The sequence below is a fragment of the Canis lupus genome, chromosome 1, assembly GCF_011100685.1.
Source record: "Canis lupus familiaris isolate Mischka breed German Shepherd chromosome 1, alternate assembly UU_Cfam_GSD_1.0, whole genome shotgun sequence".
Taxonomy (NCBI): Eukaryota; Metazoa; Chordata; class Mammalia; order Carnivora; family Canidae; genus Canis; species Canis lupus.
In genome coordinates this window covers 85,721,666-85,741,962 of record NC_049222.1, presented here as the reverse complement: position 1 = coordinate 85,741,962, position 20,297 = coordinate 85,721,666, and the positions used below count along the sequence as shown (strand labels likewise).

Here is a 20,297-nt window from a genome sequence, read left to right as displayed (position 1 = left end):
TAAAAATAATATCTTACCAAATCCGGTAGTTCATGGAGATGAAACACATGTTTTAGGATGGTCAAGCTAAAAATATGATCTTTATTTTGTAGCTTGCCTCACAGGCCATTTGCACATCAGAATTATGTCTTTTGATGTACAAAGGATTGTCATATCTTTTATTAAATGAAAGCATTTTCACTGTAAAGCTTGTCAGGTTAAGACGAGCTGATACAGTAGAACTGTTTTTGAGTTTAAAAATTGAACCACAGCATGTGATTCATCTGGGGACCAGGTGGTCTTGGAAATCTGTCGCTCTTAACTAAGAACACCCAACACACAAGCAGTTGCAATTGAGCTTCTTTATCCTACCCACACATGTTTAACATAATACTGTGCCACTGACCACACCATTGTCCTATAAACAGGTACCAGTAACTCCGTTCAAGTTTTGCACAAGCTTTCCCTATCACTTAAATCCTTCAACTGTAGCTGGATTGAATTATTAAACCATTGCAATACTGGACCTCTCTGCAAATGTTAAAATGATCTTGCTTCAGTAATATAAAGACCATAGCCATGCCAGCCATGGCAGGCCCCATCATCCTGCCTTGGGGGCTGTCCATTTCCTGTGCCTCACTAGGTCAATACATATGAAGGAAAAGCTATAAAAATATTATATTCTCCATTATCAGGTATGTTTAAAAATTCAATTCCTGTCCTCTTGCTTTTTAAATTTTGCAAGTTATGGCTCATGCACCCAGAGAATCATTAAAGAGTGAAATGTACCTTTCATTCTCCAAGCAGGGAAGAAAGCCAAGGTGGCCCAACATATGTCCACCGGCAGAGAGAGTAAAGGGAGCAGCTTCTGTGAGTTCTGGATCTTTTATTTTCTGGAGGGGATTGTGCTGTCATAGCAGAAAATGGCGGAACATTGCACCCAGAACAATGAGAAGCCATCACCTAATATTAGTTTTAAAACTCCCTGGCTTTTACACAGAGTGTCACAAATCCCTCAGGCCTGGCAGGTGCCATTTGTGCAGACATATGCTGCATGTCTGTTTCTTGTCCTTTCATAGCTAAGTCAACAGATTGGCTTAGAAATTCATTTTCGTTATCAGAAAAGCTGTTGTAATGACTGGACTGATTAGGTTTCACTTACCATTTTGCAACTATTTAGTCCACTATTGTTCATGGTGAAATTCTTAAATATCTACACATCTCCCTCCTTCTCCCATGGGCAGAACTATTATCAAAATCTCTCCACTAGCCCTGCACTATCGCTTTCTATGTATTCATCCTTTAGATACTGGTCAAGTCTTACTTCTTGGTAGTCCGAAAAGGACATTAGAAAGTGATGGTGTCTTTTGAGTGCAGAGATAATCACACACTTAGGAGAGTTTCAGAAGCAAAGGAACTATTATTCACCTTCAGATCAACCCTTTGTACAGATGGTCTTTTCCTAACCCCCAGGAAGTTAGTGAAGGAGTAGGAATGTATTGTGGTGGGCAAGGTGTGGGAGTGTGTATTCTAAGTGCAGTAAGCTCCCCTGCATAAGGGGACTCACACGTGGTAAGCTACTATTTTATGAGGTATGAGTAACTGATACTTGACTTTGGCCATACAGAAACAGAAGAGTATGGGAAGTTTGCACTCAGTTCCATTGGTTACTGACTGGAGACATTAAGTTACTGCTTTAGAGGTTTCTAATTAGTGGAGGTTATTTACACTGATGCCAGTAAAGCTAAACTTTATAAGTAAAATCCATTTTGTCATGAAATTGGCTGATATGACCATAAATCTTTATATTATACACTTAATTTAAAAATGGATAGCGTAGGTTTTTGTGATCATATTTTACAATGATGAACACACATCATCTCTCTATCTTAGTAGGGTATAGAGGCAGCAGAGAACACAGTGAGAGAGAAGATGGGTTTGGATGTTGCTCTAATGCTGTCCTTTGTATAACCTTTCACTAGTGTTGTCACCGTCTGCTACCTCATTTTCTTGGTTGATCAAATGTGAATAATTTACCTGACATGTACCATGTCACTGGAGTAATAAGGAGAGCTCAATAAAAGAAGCTTTCATTTGCTTTGATCTTCTTGGAAGAAAAGCACTTTATAAGGCTAGGATATTATAATGATCTTTAACTGACAGATGATGGAATCAAGTCTGGGTAAGGGACTTAGTAAGCCAAGCTGATTAGTGAGTCACAAGCAAAGACAGAATGAACATTAGGGTTCAGATATCAATGTGTATGGATCTGTTTTTCTAGGTTATAGTTCTTGAGCCATTTGTTCAAAATGCCCATGTGTTATTTATTTTGAAAATCTGAAATTTATTTATTACAGATGCACATACATACATGTGTACATATATATGTGTACAGACGAGTGCATGCAGGCATACACACACAGATATATATGTGTATATGTATATATACATATATGCAAAAATATATGTGGCTTTAGGCTAGTCTAGGTCTTAAATTGTACGGAATTGTGTCTGAGGACAAACTAGTTTGTGCAGCATTTAAACAGAACCTCCAAATCTTAGTGGCTTCCAAAGGGAAAAGTTTACTTCTTGTGTACTCGACATGCCCAATGTGGGTTGGTAGAGGGCTCTGCTCTTGTAAGTTACCCTTACTGCCGAGTCCTAGACTAGCAAAATAGGGTCCATATGGAACATTGCTGGTCAGGGAAGCAAAGACAAAAGCCACACAGAGCTTTTAATTTTTCTATTCAGTAGTGAGACACCTCATTTTAATGACTATTTCATTGGCCAAGCCTGACTTTTAGAAGGGAGCAAGTATAATGACTCACTGGCATCTCAACATTACTAATATTGCCATTTGAGAATATAGTGTAGGTGCTATGTAATTCTGGCACCTAGCCTGGGACAATCACTCATTTGCTCTCATTTTTGAGATTCTAAGTTCTCTTTTGCTATCCTGTAGCAAAGATACCCTGTCTTGTTCCAAAGCCTATCTTCTTACTTTTTTTAGTTCATACAATTTCTAGTTTATTTTATTTTATTTTATTTTATTTTTTTTCAATTTCTAGTTTAGAGCAGTTTTGGGTTCACAGAAAAACTGAGTGGAAAGTACAGAGCATTCCCATCCCCTGATCTCCTTGACATGCACAGCCTCCCCTACTAAAGGCATCCCACACCACAGTCTGGTGCATATGTTACAGTTGATAAACCTGCATGGGTATATCATTACCTGAAGTTCATACCATTAAAAAAAATCATTTAACTTCCTTCAGCGTCTCTGGTCCATTCAGTATGCTAAAATATTCAGATCTGTTGTGTGAAATCCTACCAACAGGACAATCCAAATTTTGGCAAGATTCCACTTTTGAATGAAATAGTTTAGTGCTGGTCTGCATAATTTTATTTACAGAAATAGCAGAAATTAGTTTCTTCATCTAACTCACCCCCTACCCTCCCTGTGTATTATACCAAATTTACGTTGGATTAGTTAAAGCAGCTACTCTACATATCCAGGAAATATAAAATGCTCACCCTAACTAGAAGTGCTGAGAGCTTTATTATAGCTGGGACAGTTTAAAAGATACGATTCTGCTTATACTTCTAAAATAAATGCACATGTATCCTCTTTTTGTTTTTGGACCAGCACATTGCTATTAATATGGTTTTATGATACTAATGGATTTTCTCATCAAAGAAAATTGAAATTTATTTTGTTGAAATAACCAACTAAGCTATCAAGTAAATGCGATCTTACCTAAGTGCTTCCTGTTTAAAAGTGGCATTTAAAAATAGCTTTTAAAAATCAGATGTACAAAGCAGTGGATTTCCAGGACAAGCTGAAGTAAGAAAGTAAACAGATTAGGTTAAATTAAATGAATGTGTTGAATTTTCATATATCAAACACATAAAGTGTCCTATGGACTGTTAACAAAACACTGTCTATTATCGGGCCTAAGTACAACAGCTCTAAAACACCATCCTAGCTACATAGCTAATAAAGAATAGCATCAGAAAAAAGATAAGCTTATTTTAATTTTTTTCTCTTCCATTAAGCAAAAATTAATTAGCCAATGAGAAAAGTAATTAATCCAGATTGTGCAGTGTATTTGAGTAGAATGGGTGGTTTTAAGAGGTTCTTATTACTATTTTTAAAAATTTAAAAAAAGACTTTATTTACTTATTCATGAGAAACAGAGAGAGAGAGGCAGAGACTTAGGCAGAAGGAGAAGCAAGCTCCACGCAGGGAGACTGATGTGGGACTTGATCCAGGGATTCCAGGATCACGCCCTGATCCAAAGGCAGACACTCAATCGCTGAGCCACCCAGGTGTCCCAAGAAGCCTTTATTAAAAAGAAGTTAAATTTTTAGGTTTATTAATCAGTGATTTGAGTATTAAGGGAAATCCAGCTTATCTGAGAAGTAGAAGGAAGAGAGAAGTAAATACATGTGATACACTGTTTTCTCTGGTGTTTAAGTTTATTAATGAGAGCAGATACAGTTAGTGAGCAGCATAATAACTATGAAAGAATCACATAGCAATTCCTGGATAGTGGGGGAGACGGTAAAATGGGCATAGAAGATGGAAATTGACCAGCTAAGTTTATTTATCAAAGGATTTGTGTGTTGAAAGTGGCACTACGTTTTCTGCCTTTAGCAAATAAGCATGGTATAAAATAAACAGGTGCTGTGTGACTTTGTTATGAAGAGAAGAGTCGAATTGAGCAGAGCCATGTTTTTCCTTCTAGGATGGGCTCCTTCTTCGCCCCCAGCCTCCCGGGCATCAATATCCTTCGACTCCACACATCCATGTACTTCCAGTGCTGGGCCGTGATGTGTTGCAATGTTCCTGAGGCCCGTGTCTTCAAAGCTTCCAGATCAAATAATTTCTACCTGGGCATGCTACTGCTCATCCTCTTCTTGTCCACCATGCCGGTCCTGTACATGATTGTATCCCTCCCACCATCTTTTGACTGTGGCCCCTTCAGGTTCTTGCTTTTGAAATTCCATCTGGGTGGTTTTCTTCCAGGCATGGAGACAGGAATGGTCGCTCCCATGAGCCTTGCCTCCCTCCCCCAAACAGTGGCATTTTGGTCTATAGATACTGATTCTTTGGGCATGCAGGCTCATTAGGTAATATGGAGAATCTTAGGCAAGTTCCATCAATTTTCTTATTTGGGAATCATAAAAGGAATCAAAAATGATTTGAGTGCACCCAGGCTCTACCTGGGTAGAATATGGACAATAAATCTGAGCCATAAGTGAGTAGCAAAGAGCAAGGTTTGATTATGCTATGAGGAGATGTGAAAGTTTTCCTGATGCTAACCACCACATTAAAAAATCAGAAGATTTGCTATGTCATGCCAAGGAGAAAATAATTAATCAACTAAAAGATTATTCCACTACCTAGGAAATGTGGTCATTATTAGACAATTATGAATATCAAGTGAGCCACACAATTTAGAATCCACAATACTACTTACTAGTAAAACAATTGAAGATGCTATTCATCATGGACATTCTCCCAAATAACAAGGACAAATCACTCACATCAGTAATAAAGAGCCAGGAAGTCTCTCTGCTATAAGCTGAAATGTACTTCTCTCCAGGTCTCCAGGACCAAGTTCCAGCTGTGACACTTAGCAAGAAAACAAAATCCTCAGGATCTGGGGAATTGATATTTCATTCCCTAAATAGGGCCTTAGAAATGAATCTACCATGTGCACCTGGCTGACTCAGTTGGTTAAACATCTGACTGTTGATTTTGGCTCAGGTCGTGATCTTGGGGTTGTGAGATAGAGTCCTGCATTGGGCTCCACACTGGGTGTGGAGCTTGCTTAATATTCTCTCTTTCTCTTAAAAAAATAAATAAATAAATGAATCTACCATAAGTCACCTCAGCCCCATCCCCACCCCAGAATCTCTGCCTATCAAGTCACTGGTCAGCATGCATTTGAATTATTTCTCCTTTCCAACAAAAGAAATGTGAACGTAAAAAGCCATGTGAATAACAAGCATGAGCCAATAATGGCTACATGCAATTTCCTCGTCATGCCATCAGACCCAAGTTATGAAATTAAAGTCAAAAGTTTCACTGCCCACAGACTTAAGAGGCACTTTTACTCTAAAAATAGTTTGCTACGGGAGGAAAAAAAAGGAAAGAAAACGTTAAGCCAGCGATAGGGCAAAAACTACAATAGTTTGTCATACTCAGGAAGCTGATGTTGACAAATCCTGATCACTGCCGAACACCCCCACCACCGTGGGCTGAAATAAATAATGCAGACAGTGACATCTGGAGACAAAATATGAAATTGCAGCCTTGAAGGAGAGCTTGGTCTTAATAAATCTCTAATGACTCTCAGGGTACGAGGTTTACCAGATAAGCCATTCAAAGACTTTAGTTGATTGCAAATTACTCACACTACTGAATATCCAAGTTGAGTTTTAGATGTGCTTTTAACTTTCCAATTGGAAGTCGATACTTCTCAGAAAAATGTATCAAAGGAAAGGAAACCCCATAATGTCCACGTGGAGCTGGATAGGTGCATTCCTATGAAAAATATAATTGAGCTAGACATGTACCACAACCACACAATTTTAGCTTTCTGAGCCTAACTCTTCTGCCTCTCTTTGTATCACGTACAGTTACTATGAATTTAATGAAAAAAAAATTAGTCTGTATCTAAGGCATCGTACCTGATTTTGACCAAGAGTGTCCTAATTGGAAAACTTAGGCAAAATTTCTGCATATATATCACTATTTTGCATTAATCAAGAAAATTTATTTTCAGTATTTTCAGTAGCATGTCAGGAAAAGATTCCTCTCTCTTATTTAAATAGTCTATTTCTCCTGTCAGTTTCCTCATTTGGGAGCAAAAGAATGTATGCTTCATTTATTTGTTTGGACTTAAAAGTTTGAAAGGGTTGCTCTGGACTAGGAATGAGGTTAGAATGCATGTATTAATAGGAGCCTCATGGCTGGGCATGAGTTTGGGGTCGTTTGCTCAGTCTGCCTAGTCTGACCCTACATGGTACCTGGGTGGGCAGCAAACATGCAGTTGAGGTAGGTTAATGGATGGCCACACCCCCACAGGGGCACAGTGATGGCTAATCACTCCCAGGTACGGGTGATGTTTTCAGGTAAGGTGGCTACTATACCTTAGAAGATCCACTCTGTAAAGCAATCTGATGACATATCTAGCTTGCTCTGGTTTCGTAAGACCTGGCTAGGGAGGGTGAATTTTCCAGAAAATTATTCCAATAGGCTATTAAGTGGATTTACCTTAAACAGTTCAACAATTTGCAAACTACTTATTCGGTGTCCAGATGAAGAAAATTCTTCTAATTGCTCCACCACATTTGCTGACACCATGTTTCTCCCTCAACCCCTCACTAATAATTCCAAACAATTTATAATTCTCTAGATTCTCACGTACTCTCCTTGTTTGCATCATGGGAATTATATTTTTATGTATTTTCATCTTATTGCAAAGGCACTTATGTAGTTTATCCTAGGACACTTGGAAATTGTGGAAACATTGCTACAGGAAAATAAACACTATTTGAGATGCCTGGGAGGCTCAACAGTTGAGCGTCTGCCTTTGGCTCACGGCATGATCCCAGGGTCCTAGTATCGAGTCCCACATTGGGCTCCCCTCAAGCAGCCTGCTTCTCCCTTTGCCTATGTTCTCTGACTCTCTCTCTGTGTCTCTCATGAATAAATAAATAAAATCTTTAAAAAAATAAACACTACTCATAACTCCAGAGATCTGAAATAATACCTCTCAACATTTCGGCATTTTGTATTCTGGTTTTCTTTTTATGCAGCATTTTAAAATAATCGAGATCATAAATTAAGTGCATATTTGTATTATATCATGACACTTTCATACTTATATTTATTTTATCTTGTGACGCTGCTATTATATTAATTTTTTGCTATTACACTTTCTATGTTTATTTTTTTTAAATACTGTAGCTGGCCTCTAGAGATTGAGGATAGAATATTTTCATTGCTGTAAGTCTAAACACAGTAGAGTGTTGGGCAGTAATTTGAAGTAATGAATGAATAATGACTTCTTATGCAGTAAGCATTAGAGGAGCTATAGGAGCAAACTGGACACTGATTCTGGTCCTGTGAAACTCTTGGTCCACTGGCAAAACAGATCTGCTCATAATCTAGGATTGATGGAGCTCTGCCCACGGGAGCTTAAGTGCAGTATCATTTCATTTGACTATTTAGTCACAGCAGACTGGAAAGGACTTTTGGGCATATTGACTAAACTATCAGAAAAAAAAAAAAAAGGATTTCTAGGGATCAGTAGATGCTTCTTTAGTTTGTATTGAAGTAAGAGATCTGGACTCCCAATAAGACACCAGACCTGGAAAGGGGACAATCCCCAGAGATGCTAATGACTTTGAATTTGGGACAGACTGAACGCAGAGAAGATGGTTGTGGGTAGGGAGCATTTTGTAAAATTCTATTCCCCCCATTCTAACCACATTCATTAGCTTTGGCCCGAGAAGCTGGGGAAGGAAGAGTGGATTGTCTTACCTTCTCTTGTCTTTGCCTACCTTCTTACTCTAACTCTATCCCCTATGTCTAGAAGGAAAACATGGCCAGTCAGAGTGGATGAGGACAAAGAAATCTTGGCGGAATAAATTGATATGATCTTGAATGGCCTGCAAGCTACCTTCTCCTTAATATATCACAGGTCTTGCTGCATGAGTGCAGATTTGTAATTTTTTAAAGATTTTATTTATTTGAGAGAGAGAGAGAGAGAGAAAGAGAGAGAGAGAGCACAAGCAGGAGGGTGGCCAGTAGAGAGAGAGAGAGAGAGAGAATAGAATCCCCGCGGAACATGAGCCCAATGTGGTGCTCCATTCCAGGACCCTGAGATCATGACCTGAGCCGAAGGCAGGTGCTTAACCAACTCAGCCATCCAGGCACCCCAAAGATTTGTAATTTGTGAAGCAAAACTTGCACCTTGGTAGTCCAGCAACTCTTGACCAGATACTTGGAGTTACTCAGTCTTTTGAAAGATATTATAGATCAGGAGAAAAAAAAAATTCCCATGTGGATTATGTTTATTTGGTTAGGTGAGAACGTATACATCAAAAAAACAAAAGTGGAACCAGAATATTATGTTAAGTGTTATAACACCCTTTATTCTGATAATACATACAACTTGGTGATAAATAACCTAATCTCTTTTCTGAGAATTACAGCTTTTCACAGTAGAATCAATATGCATATAGTGAAAAAAATGGCTTGACATGATGGGCATGACTTTATAATTCTGACTATTAGGTACTAAGATAAGACATACTTCCTGCTCTCTTTTTTTCTGGTTTATAAAGGCTGATTCTTACCTTAATGGGTTGAGCACTAACCTATTAAGGATTTTTGCTTTTTAGGCTTATTTTCCTTCTTTTTGCATTTTCTGTTCTTAGCAGCAGGACTGAGCTGGCAGTCATTAGAGCCTGTCCACAAGAAAGAAATGCAGAGGGAGAAAGGACTCATCATTTAGTGTGGTTACCTATTAATAACTCCGATGAAAGAAGTCTGTGGAAAATGAGATAGCAGCTATTGCATAGGGGGGAGATATTGGATTATGTGTGGACTTTATTCCGTTAAGCTATTCCTTATGCTCATTTCCAAGGCTAATTAAACGATTGAGTACACTATTTATTCAGCCCCAAGGGAGTATTCTCCAACATGGACAGCTGGCCGAGGGCAGATTTATAGACTTTTCATAAAATATATTTCAATCAAAATCTTAGAAATACAGCTTTAAAAAAATCTTCTCCTAATGCTGTGGTTAATTTCCTAACTGCTCAACTGTGTGTTTATGTTCAGATATCATTTCTCATATTTTAACATGTTGACAGTAAGAGGTCAAAGTGCCAGAAGTTATAGCTTAAACATTCAGTTCCCAACCTGAAAAAGTACTTAGGTGGTGTTAGAGAAAGATTTCTAGTTTTCTTGCTGTAACCATGGTTTTTACAGATGTTGTAAATAAACTTCTCTTCCCTGCTGCCCCCCCCCTTTTTTTCCAGTGGCAAAAATAGGATGTTCGAAGTCATTGGAGAAACACTGGAACATGATTTCCCAAGCTGGATGGCCAAGATCTTGAGACAGCTTTCTAATCCTGGACTGGTCATCGCTGTTGTTTTGGTTATGGCGTATGTGCTTCCAGCCTCATAGAAAGGGCTTTTGTAATAAGGAAAGCCTGGCTCCTTTTAAGTTTAGCTTTTTTGGCTTTCTCACACTCTCTAAGGGTTGTGCTGTAACCTCACCAAATTCAGGGCTGATTACATGGTGGTGAGAGGCTGAAATTCATGAGCCATATTCTGATCCTATTGGATGTAATTCATAGCCATCTGCATCTGTCCTTGCCTGCCTAGGATTATAAGATTTGTTCCCAAGTAACCAAAATAATTATCAGTAAACAGCTCAAGCAAGGGAAACATAAATGCTAAATGCTAAATCTAATTAGCGCATTGAGCTTCCCCCCATCTCCTGGCCCCCACCTTGTTCCATAAAGCAGATGGCTGTGAACACATAGAAATGATGAGCCTCTAAGTTAATATTCTCTCTGGGGGCCTTATCGGCTATATTTTAGGCCTAAGGGTTTAAGGGGGTCTTAAAAATTACCATGTCCCTGTTCCGAAAGGCCATCAATAAGCGTGTGTTCATGATAATAGCATCAGAGGACCAGAAGGATCTTGGAAAGTTCACTTTGTCTATCCCTTCAAAAGTCAGAGGTGATATACAAAGGGGAACTTGGGAAGGGGCTTTTGTTCCTATGAAATTTTTATTGGCTTCTGACTCTTGACCACCACAGAGATAAAATTACATTCTGAGAAAAAATATATGTGTGCTATGGAAGAGCCAAAAAAAAAAGGGGGGGGGGTGGCTAGCCTGCCCTTTCAACCCCTGAGGCCCTCCTAAATATAAAGTCGGAACGGCCACTGTTCTCTCTCAGTCAAAGAGGGCAAATATAAAACTACCCTCACAAATGCATTAGAAACAAAGCTTATATAAAGGGTTAGATTTGTTTTTAAAAAGGTAAAACTAAGAAATATCCTGGAAAGAAATCCCAGTGATGTGAAGTAACTGAACTGGCATCTGGGCCAGGGTGTTACCATCATCTTTGTGATGATCATGGTCATGTGCCACATCAGAGAGGACGGTATCATGTTCCGTTTTCTTAAGATACTGGCTTAGAGGGACAAAGTGATTTTCCCTAGATAAGAAAGAGTATAGCATAGCAAAAGAGTAGTAGTAGGACTTTGACAATAAATCCAGCCTCTTTACATGTGACACCTTCTTTGAGGGCGAGCTAATAGCCTACAGAGATAATTAAACAGTAAAGCAGATTATATTAAATATTAGAGAACCTTGATCCTGGGGTGGCATTCAGAATCTGATAGTGGATCTCTGGCTCACATATGTGAGAAAATGACCTGCTGGATGCAGCCTGTTTCACCAGATGGCCCTTGAAGTGATTTTTCTTTTCCAAGTTTTCATGATACACTGGCTTCTTGGGACCATGTTAGTTATTATATGGTTTTTAAAAGTCAAGGCCATTTACTGATATAAATGAGATCTTATATTAAAAATCTAAAAACCAACAAAGCTTAATGTCAAATTTTATGACTATGGTCTTAACTTACCGAAAGACAGTTTTATTTTTAAGCAAAGGAGCAACATTGTTCTAATGCCACCAATTAAAGATTTAATAAGCTGCCTTGAGAGTATGGAAGAAGAACTAACATTGCCTGTGTTCCAGGCACTACCCATATATTAATCACTTAATTTCCACAAAAGGTTGGCTTCATTAATCACATTATTGATATTGCAGGGAAGATCTGCCCCAAATCAAGTGGTTCATAAGTTAATTCAAACCCATGTCTTTTTCCCCATCTCTTATTCCTTCTAATCATTTGAAGCACGAAACACTGAGTTTGCGGTGAGTGGGAATATACAGAAAGACTAGAAGCCACTTGTCAGGAATGGTTTACACCCAGCTTCGGCACATTTTTTTTTTCTTAAAGGGCCAAATCATAGACATATTAGGTTGTATGAGTCAAAGGCAAAACTGAGGACATTATGTAAGTACTTACATAACCATTTAAAAATGTTAAAACCATTCTTAGTTCATGGGCCATGCAAAACAGGCTGGGAGTCAGTTCTACCCTGGAAACTACGGTTTGCCAACCTTTGGTACAGACTGTGTAGAGAAAAACTGGCAGGATATGAGGTCAAATAGATGTCCTGCAAGACTGAGTATAGTTCTGAGGTTCTGATTTAAAACCCAATTTCAGTTTATTGCTGATTTGATTTTTCAAATCCTGAGATCTCATCTTCTAGTTTATGAGGCTCATGCAGTTGGCTTGGCTCTTTATTACCTTTAATTAGAGACTGTTACATGTTATAAGCATTTTGAATTTCCCCAATGGATAATACTAAATCAGCTTGGATGGTTTTTGGTTAACTGAGTAGAATTCAGGTTAGTTATCTCTAGCCAGGTTCATTCCTTTGGAGACCTGAGAATTCCAGAAATGCAAGTGACTTGTGAGGTCTTTGAGTTCATCCTCCAAATTCAGGCACATTTCTAAGAACACCCTTATAATACACACACACACACACACACACACACACACACACACATTTATTGAGCACTTACTTCATGCCAAATAGTATTCCAAATGCTTTCATGTATGTAATTTCATTCAAACTCCCATCACTCGGTTAAGAGATAAACAAATCCGGCTAAACCATATCAATAATTGTGTTGCTAGCACCAGATGGCTCATAAAGGATATAATCTGGCATAGTTGGGGAGTAGAGTAAATGTGTTTAGTATCCAGTTATTTGCAACAAAGAGCAATGCCAGTTACCTTTTTTTTTTTTACTGCATTTTGTTTGTTTGTTTTGCTTTAAGTGAAGATGAACATATTTATTTTTACACAAACGTTTGGCTGGAATTTGCTCTTTCTAGAAATGTAAATGTCAACTAAAAGCCAAGAATATTCCTTTATAAAACATTTTTTTTGAAGAAGGGGAAAAATGCAAACAATACATTCTATGGGAAAAAAATCCATGTTAATGAACTATGACTATGGGGATTAGAGTCTTTGTTGTAAAAGCCAAAGGAGGGAATTTAAAGCAGAAGGTCAATTTCTTATTCTATACATTCCCTAAGCTTCAGTAGCCTTTCCAGTCTCTTGGATGCTATTCATGTCAACTTGAAATGTTACTTCTAATTATAACTTAAACTGATGTTCATACATTTCCAAGAAGAAGCTACAGTAAGGCAGTGAGGTATGGGAGACAGAATGCTGGGCAGTGGAAGAGGACCTTTCGGTCCCATCTTCCCAGGTCCACCCATGTCCCAAATATACTTCTTTACCTCTGTGTACTTCTATCTTTTATCTATACAATAAAAGACTTAGAGTAGAAAATATCTTGAAGTCCACTGCAGTGCCAACATTCTGTGATTTAGTAAATGTAAATTTAAGAAGAATCTTGAACTGAAAAGTATCATAAATCTTATTGTTTTTTAAAATGTAGCTTGACCATCTATTATCTCAATGCTACTGCAAAGGGCCAGAAGGCAGCAAATTTGGATCTAAAAAAGAAGATGAAACAGGTAGGATATAATTTATTTCATTAATATGTTATCTTTATTAATGTCAAGTAGTAGGAAATACCAAGAAATATCATGTTCTTCTCTTCTTTTTGTATTGTGTAGCAAGCTTTGGAGAACAAGATGCGCAACAAGAAAATGGCAGCTGCCCGAGCAGGTCGGAGAAATGTTTACTATTGCAGTTTTTTTCCCCTACAAATAAAATGCTCTTCCTTTTTTCCTCTTTTTTTCTCTCCAAATGGGGCATTTGATTTGATGCAGGGTGGCATTATTGCCCTGAGTGAGTCATTCCACAATTTTACTGTTCACTTTTGAGACCCTCTCAGGCATCAAATCCTGGGGCTTGTTTTTTTTTTTTTTTTTTTTCCCAGTGGGGGAAAGGTACAAGAAAGAAAAATTTAGAAATGTAAACTCAGCAGTAGTAGAGGAAAGGTATCTTTGCAAATTGACAGTAGATGAAGATGACATCCAAATAGTCACATACAAATAACAGACACAAGGGGCACCTTGGTGGCTCAGTCAGTTAGGCATCTGTCTTTGGCTCAGGTCATAATCTCAGGTCCTGGGATCAAGCCCACATCAGACTCCCTGTTTCTCTGCCCCCCAACTCATACCTCCTCAAGTACTCTCTTTCTCTCTCTCAAATAAATAAATAAAGTTTTTTCTAAAAAATTAAATAACAGACACAAATGTATAATCTCTCCTGCTCAATGGGATCATTTTTATACATAAACAGACACATTGGGAAGATATCATTAGGCTCTTCTGCACTCACCACTGTTGATTTCCTGGAGTCTTTTCTAATTCATTAAACTCTCTTTTTTGTAACCTCCTTAATTTAAAAAATATTACAATAAGGCACACCCCTATTTGCCCAAATCCCTGATATTCTCTGCGTTCCACATGGAAAAATGATGTCTAAGAAGTTTAGGGAAAAAATTTTTTAAACTTTTCCCTCATTCTTAACTTTAAAACTCTTAATATAACTAGGGCTTTCCCCATGTATAAGTAATAAAACTCAACCCAAATTGGTTTAAATAGAAAAAAATAAATAAATTCATTAACCTACACAGATGAATAGGTTAGTTGTATGTATGGCTAAAGGCCACATTTTATCTTAAGTTTAGAAGTAGCAGGGCTGAGCCCCATTTCTCTGTGGTTCTTTCAATGCTACTTCTTCCATGTTGGCTGACCTTTATGGCAATAGGAATGGATGCAGCAATTTCCAGTGCTATGTCTTCGTATTACATTTGTCTTAGATCTTTTTTCCATCACTAAACTAGTTGTTTCTTTAATTGCATTTAAATTTTTCAGCTTTGGCAAATAAAATTGTGATACATTTTAAGTATACGATGTACATTTTGATCTGCCTATACATTGTAAAAGAACTCCCACCACTGTGTTCATTAACACATCCATCACCTCACATATTTACCTTTTTCTTTTTGGTGAAAATACTCAAGTTCTACTCTCTTAGCAAATTTCAATTCCATAATATATCAACCATAGTTCACGGTGTTATACATCACAGCCTCAGATCTTATTCATCTTATGACTGAAAATTGGTACCTTTTCATCAAACTCTACTTATTTCCCCCAACCTCAAACTCCTGGTAACCAACTTTCTACTCTTTATTTTCATGAGTTTGACTTTTTTTTTTCTTTTTCATCAGTTACCACATATAAGCGATACCATGCAATGTTTATTTTCCTCTGTCTAGCTTATTGCACTTAGTCTAATGCCTTCCAGGTTTATCCACATTGTTGTAATGGCAGGATTTCTTTCTTTTATAAAGACCGAATAATATCTTTATATTATGAATACTAGTATATTATATTATATATCACATTTTATTTATCCATTTCTCTATAGATGGACTCTTAAGTTGTTTTCATCCTCTCATGCTACAATGAATATGGGAATACAAATTAATGATTTCATTTCCTTTGGACATATACCCAGAAGTGGGATTGCTGGATCATATGATAGTTCTATTTTTAATTTCTTGAGGAACTTTCATACTGCTTTCCATACTGGCTATATCAGTTTACATTCCCACCAGTGGTTCCCTTTTCTCCACATTCTTGCCAGCATAGGTTGTCTCTTGCTTTTTGATAATAGACATCCTAACAGTGTGAGGTGTTATCTCATTGTGATTTGATTTACATTTTCTAGATAGTGATGTCGAGCACTTTTTCATGTACAAATATTGGCCATATGTATGTCCTTGAATAAATGTCTGTTCAGGAACTTTGCCCATTTTAAATCAGGTTATTTTGTTGTTATGTTGTTGAGTTGTACGATTTTCTTGTCTATTTTGGATATTAACCCCTTATCAAACATGTGGTTTGCAGATATTGTCTCCCATTCCACAGGTTGTCTGTTTGTTTTATTGATGATTTCCTTTGCTGTGCATAAGCTTTTTGTTTAATGTTTATTTTTGCTTTTGCTGCCTTTGACAACAAAAATTGTTGTCAAGAACAAGGGCAAGAAGATTTTTCCCTAGGTTTTCTTCTAGGAGTTTTATGATGTAAGGTCTTACATTCAAGTCTTTAATCATTTTGTGTTGACTTTTGTGTATGTTGCAAGATGAAGGTTAAGTTTCATTCTTTTGCGTGTGGATATCCAGCTTTTCTACCACTATTTATTGAAGAGAATATCTGTTTTTCATTGTATATCCTCAATACCTTGTCAAATCTAATGGGCCATACATGTTTGTGTTTATTTCTTGTTTCTCTATTCTGTTCCATTGATCTTACTCTCTGTTTTTGATCCCAGCACCATACTGTTTAATTACTATAGCTTTGTAGTATAGTTAGAAATCAGGAAGTGTGGTGTCTCCAGCTTTGTTCTTTTTCAAGATTGCTTTGGCTATTTGGGAACTTTTTGTGGTTCCATCGAATATAAGTATTGTTTTCTCTATTTTTTTGAAAATGCCATTGGAATTTTGATAAGGATTACATTGTATCTGTAGATTGCTTTGGGTGGTATGGACATTTTCACAATATTAATTCTTCTAATCTATTAATGTGAACTATCTCTTGAATTTGTTTGTGTCTTCTTTAATCATTACATAATGACCTTCTTTGTCTCTTGTTACTGTTTTTGTCTTAAAATGAACTTTATCTGAAATTAGTAGAGCTCCACCTGATTCTGGCTTCCATTTGCATGGAATATCTCTTTCCATCTCTTCACTCTCGTTTGTGTGTGTCCTTAAAGCTGACATGAGCCCTTGTGGGCATCTTATAGTTGGAAGCATGTATGTCACAGATATCTGCACTGTTCTTAAATTTGCTCTAGATTGTGACTATAACTTAACATTATCAAGTTAGTGTTTAGAATGGCGAGCAAAAAGTTTTGACTTTTAAGATGATCTGAATTCTAGTTAAAGCTCATTATTACCTTTATTGTTTTAAATGATGATATAATCTTACAGCATGCTATTTATTTGATGTTTTCCTGTAATTTGTACTTAAAAACATATACAAGTTTTGTGAAGGCAGAAACTATCTTATTCATAGTTGCTTCCACAGAAGTTACTACAGAACTTTATATATAACAGTCATTCAGGAATACCTCCTGAATTTCCACTGGTCAATAAGGAGTTCTTTCATTGGAAAATTTTTAAAAGGATAAATTTTTATATTAATTATGTTAACAGTATTGAATAAACATTATAAAAAGATCAGAACTTTCACTTTCACTCTCCTGGAAAAAAAGAAATATAGAAATATTTTGACTATAAAAATGCTAAGTATATGGCAGCATGGGGCACATTTGGAGGATACAGATTTTCACCTCTTTCAGAATGTTAAGCATAATGAAAACCAAATTGTCACTTTGCTTCCTCATTTCTCTCTCTCTCTGTTTCTGTTTCTCTCTCTCACACAGCTGCAGCTGCTGGTGGCCAGTAACTACAGACAATGCTGGGACTCAGAAGTACTCCTCACCTTGCTGCTTAAAAGCACTGATTCATGTAAAAGGCAAGAACACAAGCATTGTGAAGTTGCTGTTCCCCTGCTCTAACCCTCATAGATGGTCAAGGGCATGCTGGTCAATCAAAGCATCATCAGTCCTAGTCCAGCAAGGAAGATCTCCACCTTGTTCCAAATTAAGAGATTTGTCCCCACTGCCACTTTCTTGCCTCACTCATTTCCCTGGCATTTCTTCTAACAATAGAGTTTAAGGGTGGATGTGATTCATTAATACAGGTTACTGGTTTACCTTTTGGGTTAATTAAAAGTAGTTTGCTCATGTGGACTTTGGTTTTATATGTTCCTTCTGCCTTAGTTTTCTTTGCCTGGAAACAAATATTTCACCCCCTTTTTTTTCCTGCAGAGTTCGGAAATATCTTTATAAAGTATTAATTGTAATTATTCATTAACTCACAGTTTGAAACTGACATCCTGTTTTCCTTCTTTTTTATCTATCTCCCCATCCTGGGCCCCCACAACTATACACTCAAGACTTTTTATTTGCTGCTGGATTCAGTATGAAAAGGAATGGCATTTTTAAATGAAAAATCCTAAGGGAAATAGGGGTCTAATTAGCACTGGGTTGAAGGTCTCTCGTCTTGAGGTACATAGGTCTTAGACAACCCACCTCTTTGTGAGTTAAAAAAAAAAAAAGACATTGTACATGGTTACAGTTCCATCCCAGCCTGATCATGACCTCCAGTGATCACATCTCCTGAGTATAGATTCTAATATTCCATAATTTGTCTTTGCTTTTTGTTAAGGTTGGGAAAATACACTTTAATGGAGGAGATTTAGTTTATAGATGTATTTAAGCATTATTCTTTATTTAAAGTTTGAATTGACTTTGAATAGCAGCAACCAATGCCCTCGGTAAGAATTGTTGTGTGACTTCCATTACATCTGCTAACCCAGTGTCCTTTTCCAGGGCTAAGCCAATTTGCCTGCTATTCCCTGCAATTTGACTTGCTGGTTTTTATTACCATGTTTTTGAGTTTTTCCTTCTTTACTCTTCATCTGGCCATAAAACCATCTCCCTGTTCCTCTGCCAATTTCATTCACTCATCACTGCCATGATACAAATTCAAGATGTACTTCCTTTAGTTTCACTTTCAGATTGGCTTCCATTCCGAATTGTATCACTCCTCCATAGGTTTCCTTGGACCCTAATGTCTTTAATTCGGAGTCTATTATTTAAATAGATTTTCCCGTGATTTTTAACAGTTCTTTATTGTTTCCTGTACACATGGATCATCTATCCTATCCAGACTGTAAGCTCCCTAACAGCAGGGATCATGTCTTTTAGCTCTTTTATATGCCTAGTATAGTGCTGTGCACAGGTAGGCACCAAGTAAATGCTTGTTAATTAAATTGAATCAATTTAACTTAAAGCAGTTGCACTGTGAAACAAAAATTTCTGTTATCTGCATGAGAAATGTTACTAGGATATCAGAAACGAATTATGTATTGCTGTGCAGGGTTTATCATCTCATTGGTTATAATGCAGATGAGTAAATAAAGTGATTGCTTATTTCTACGTGGATCAGTTTTGTACTGTGTAGTAATAAAATTAGAGAATTGGTTTATATGCTTTGCCAAATTTACAGTGTGGATGACACCCCCTTGTTCTTGATCTGCTTCATAACAAAGATGATGAGAGATGACAAACCGTCCCCCAAGGACTTCATTTAGGGAAAGACAGTGTATTTTTTTTTTCAGTCTAGTTACCTATGTTACCATACACAGTCACTAACGATATTATTGACTATGTTCCCTCTGCTGTGCATTGCATCTCCATGACTTACGTATTTTATGATTGAGTTTGTACCTCTTAGATCAATGTACGTTTGGAACAAATGCTCATGGTATAAGAATTCAGATATAATAATTCTAAGTTTCAGTCTTTCTAAAAATTGAAAAATAAGTTGGATTTTTATGGCACCTAAACACCCACCTGATTTAAGTTGAGCATTTTTAGAAAATTTAATCCTTTTAGTCTCCAGAGAGCTGCCCATAATATTTCCACAGGACTACATGAACTGAAAGACTGTCTGAGGAATAGCCTTGTAATAGGAAGGTTCTGATCACGATGATAGTTCTATATCATTATTTCTGTATATATATAACGATCAGAGCCATAGGAAAAATTTTAGAAGGTAAATGAACAAACCAACCAGCCAGACTGCACTTTTAAGTTTTTTCTGAGGGGAATAAAAAATAAATTCTGGCAAATATATATGAAAACTAAATTTACTCCTCTGAAGAGCTCACCATTGATTTAAAAACTGAAAAACTGCATTTTGACACTTAGTTTGAATTATCTCCTTTGGCTTCTGAGAGGAGCACATGGTTTAAACTACATCAAGGGGTTAGTATTAGCAACAATTTGACCTGAACTATATTTTCATATCCTGATGGATCCCTAAATTACCAGAGCCAGAGCCCATGCTGGCCAGGTTTGGAAATATATTTGGTGGCCCAAATATTATAATATAGTGAGGTATAATTCCCCTAGTTGCCACACGGGGTCAGTCTTTGCTATCTTCACTCCTCAGTAGAAGTGTTAATAAGAAGAGGTTTTGGGTCAATTTCCCTGACTTAGACTTTAGTGCTGGAGCCCTGCCTTAAACCTACTTGATTCTACTGGAACGTGCAATATTTCACTTTGTTTTACCAGCCGTTTCCACA

The 20,297-nt window shown here is 37.2% G+C and overlaps 1 protein-coding gene across 2 annotated transcripts in view; it reads left to right on the top strand.

The window, feature by feature from the left end:
- Window positions 1–19,046, top strand: part of TMC1 (transmembrane channel like 1) — a 94,991-nt gene extending 75,945 nt beyond the window's left edge. For both annotated transcript variants that reach the window (XM_038525617.1, XM_038525616.1), the window contains 5 exons: window positions 4,725–4,964; window positions 10,039–10,164; window positions 13,559–13,637; window positions 13,740–13,791; window positions 17,527–19,046. In XM_038525617.1, the coding sequence (XP_038381545.1) occupies window positions 4,725–4,964; window positions 10,039–10,164; window positions 13,559–13,637; window positions 13,740–13,791; window positions 17,527–17,549 (520 nt within the window). In that variant the 3' untranslated portion in view covers window positions 17,550–19,046. The remainder of the gene's footprint in view (window positions 1–4,724; window positions 4,965–10,038; window positions 10,165–13,558; window positions 13,638–13,739; window positions 13,792–17,526) is intronic.
- Window positions 19,047–20,297: the final 1,251 nt, after the last annotated feature.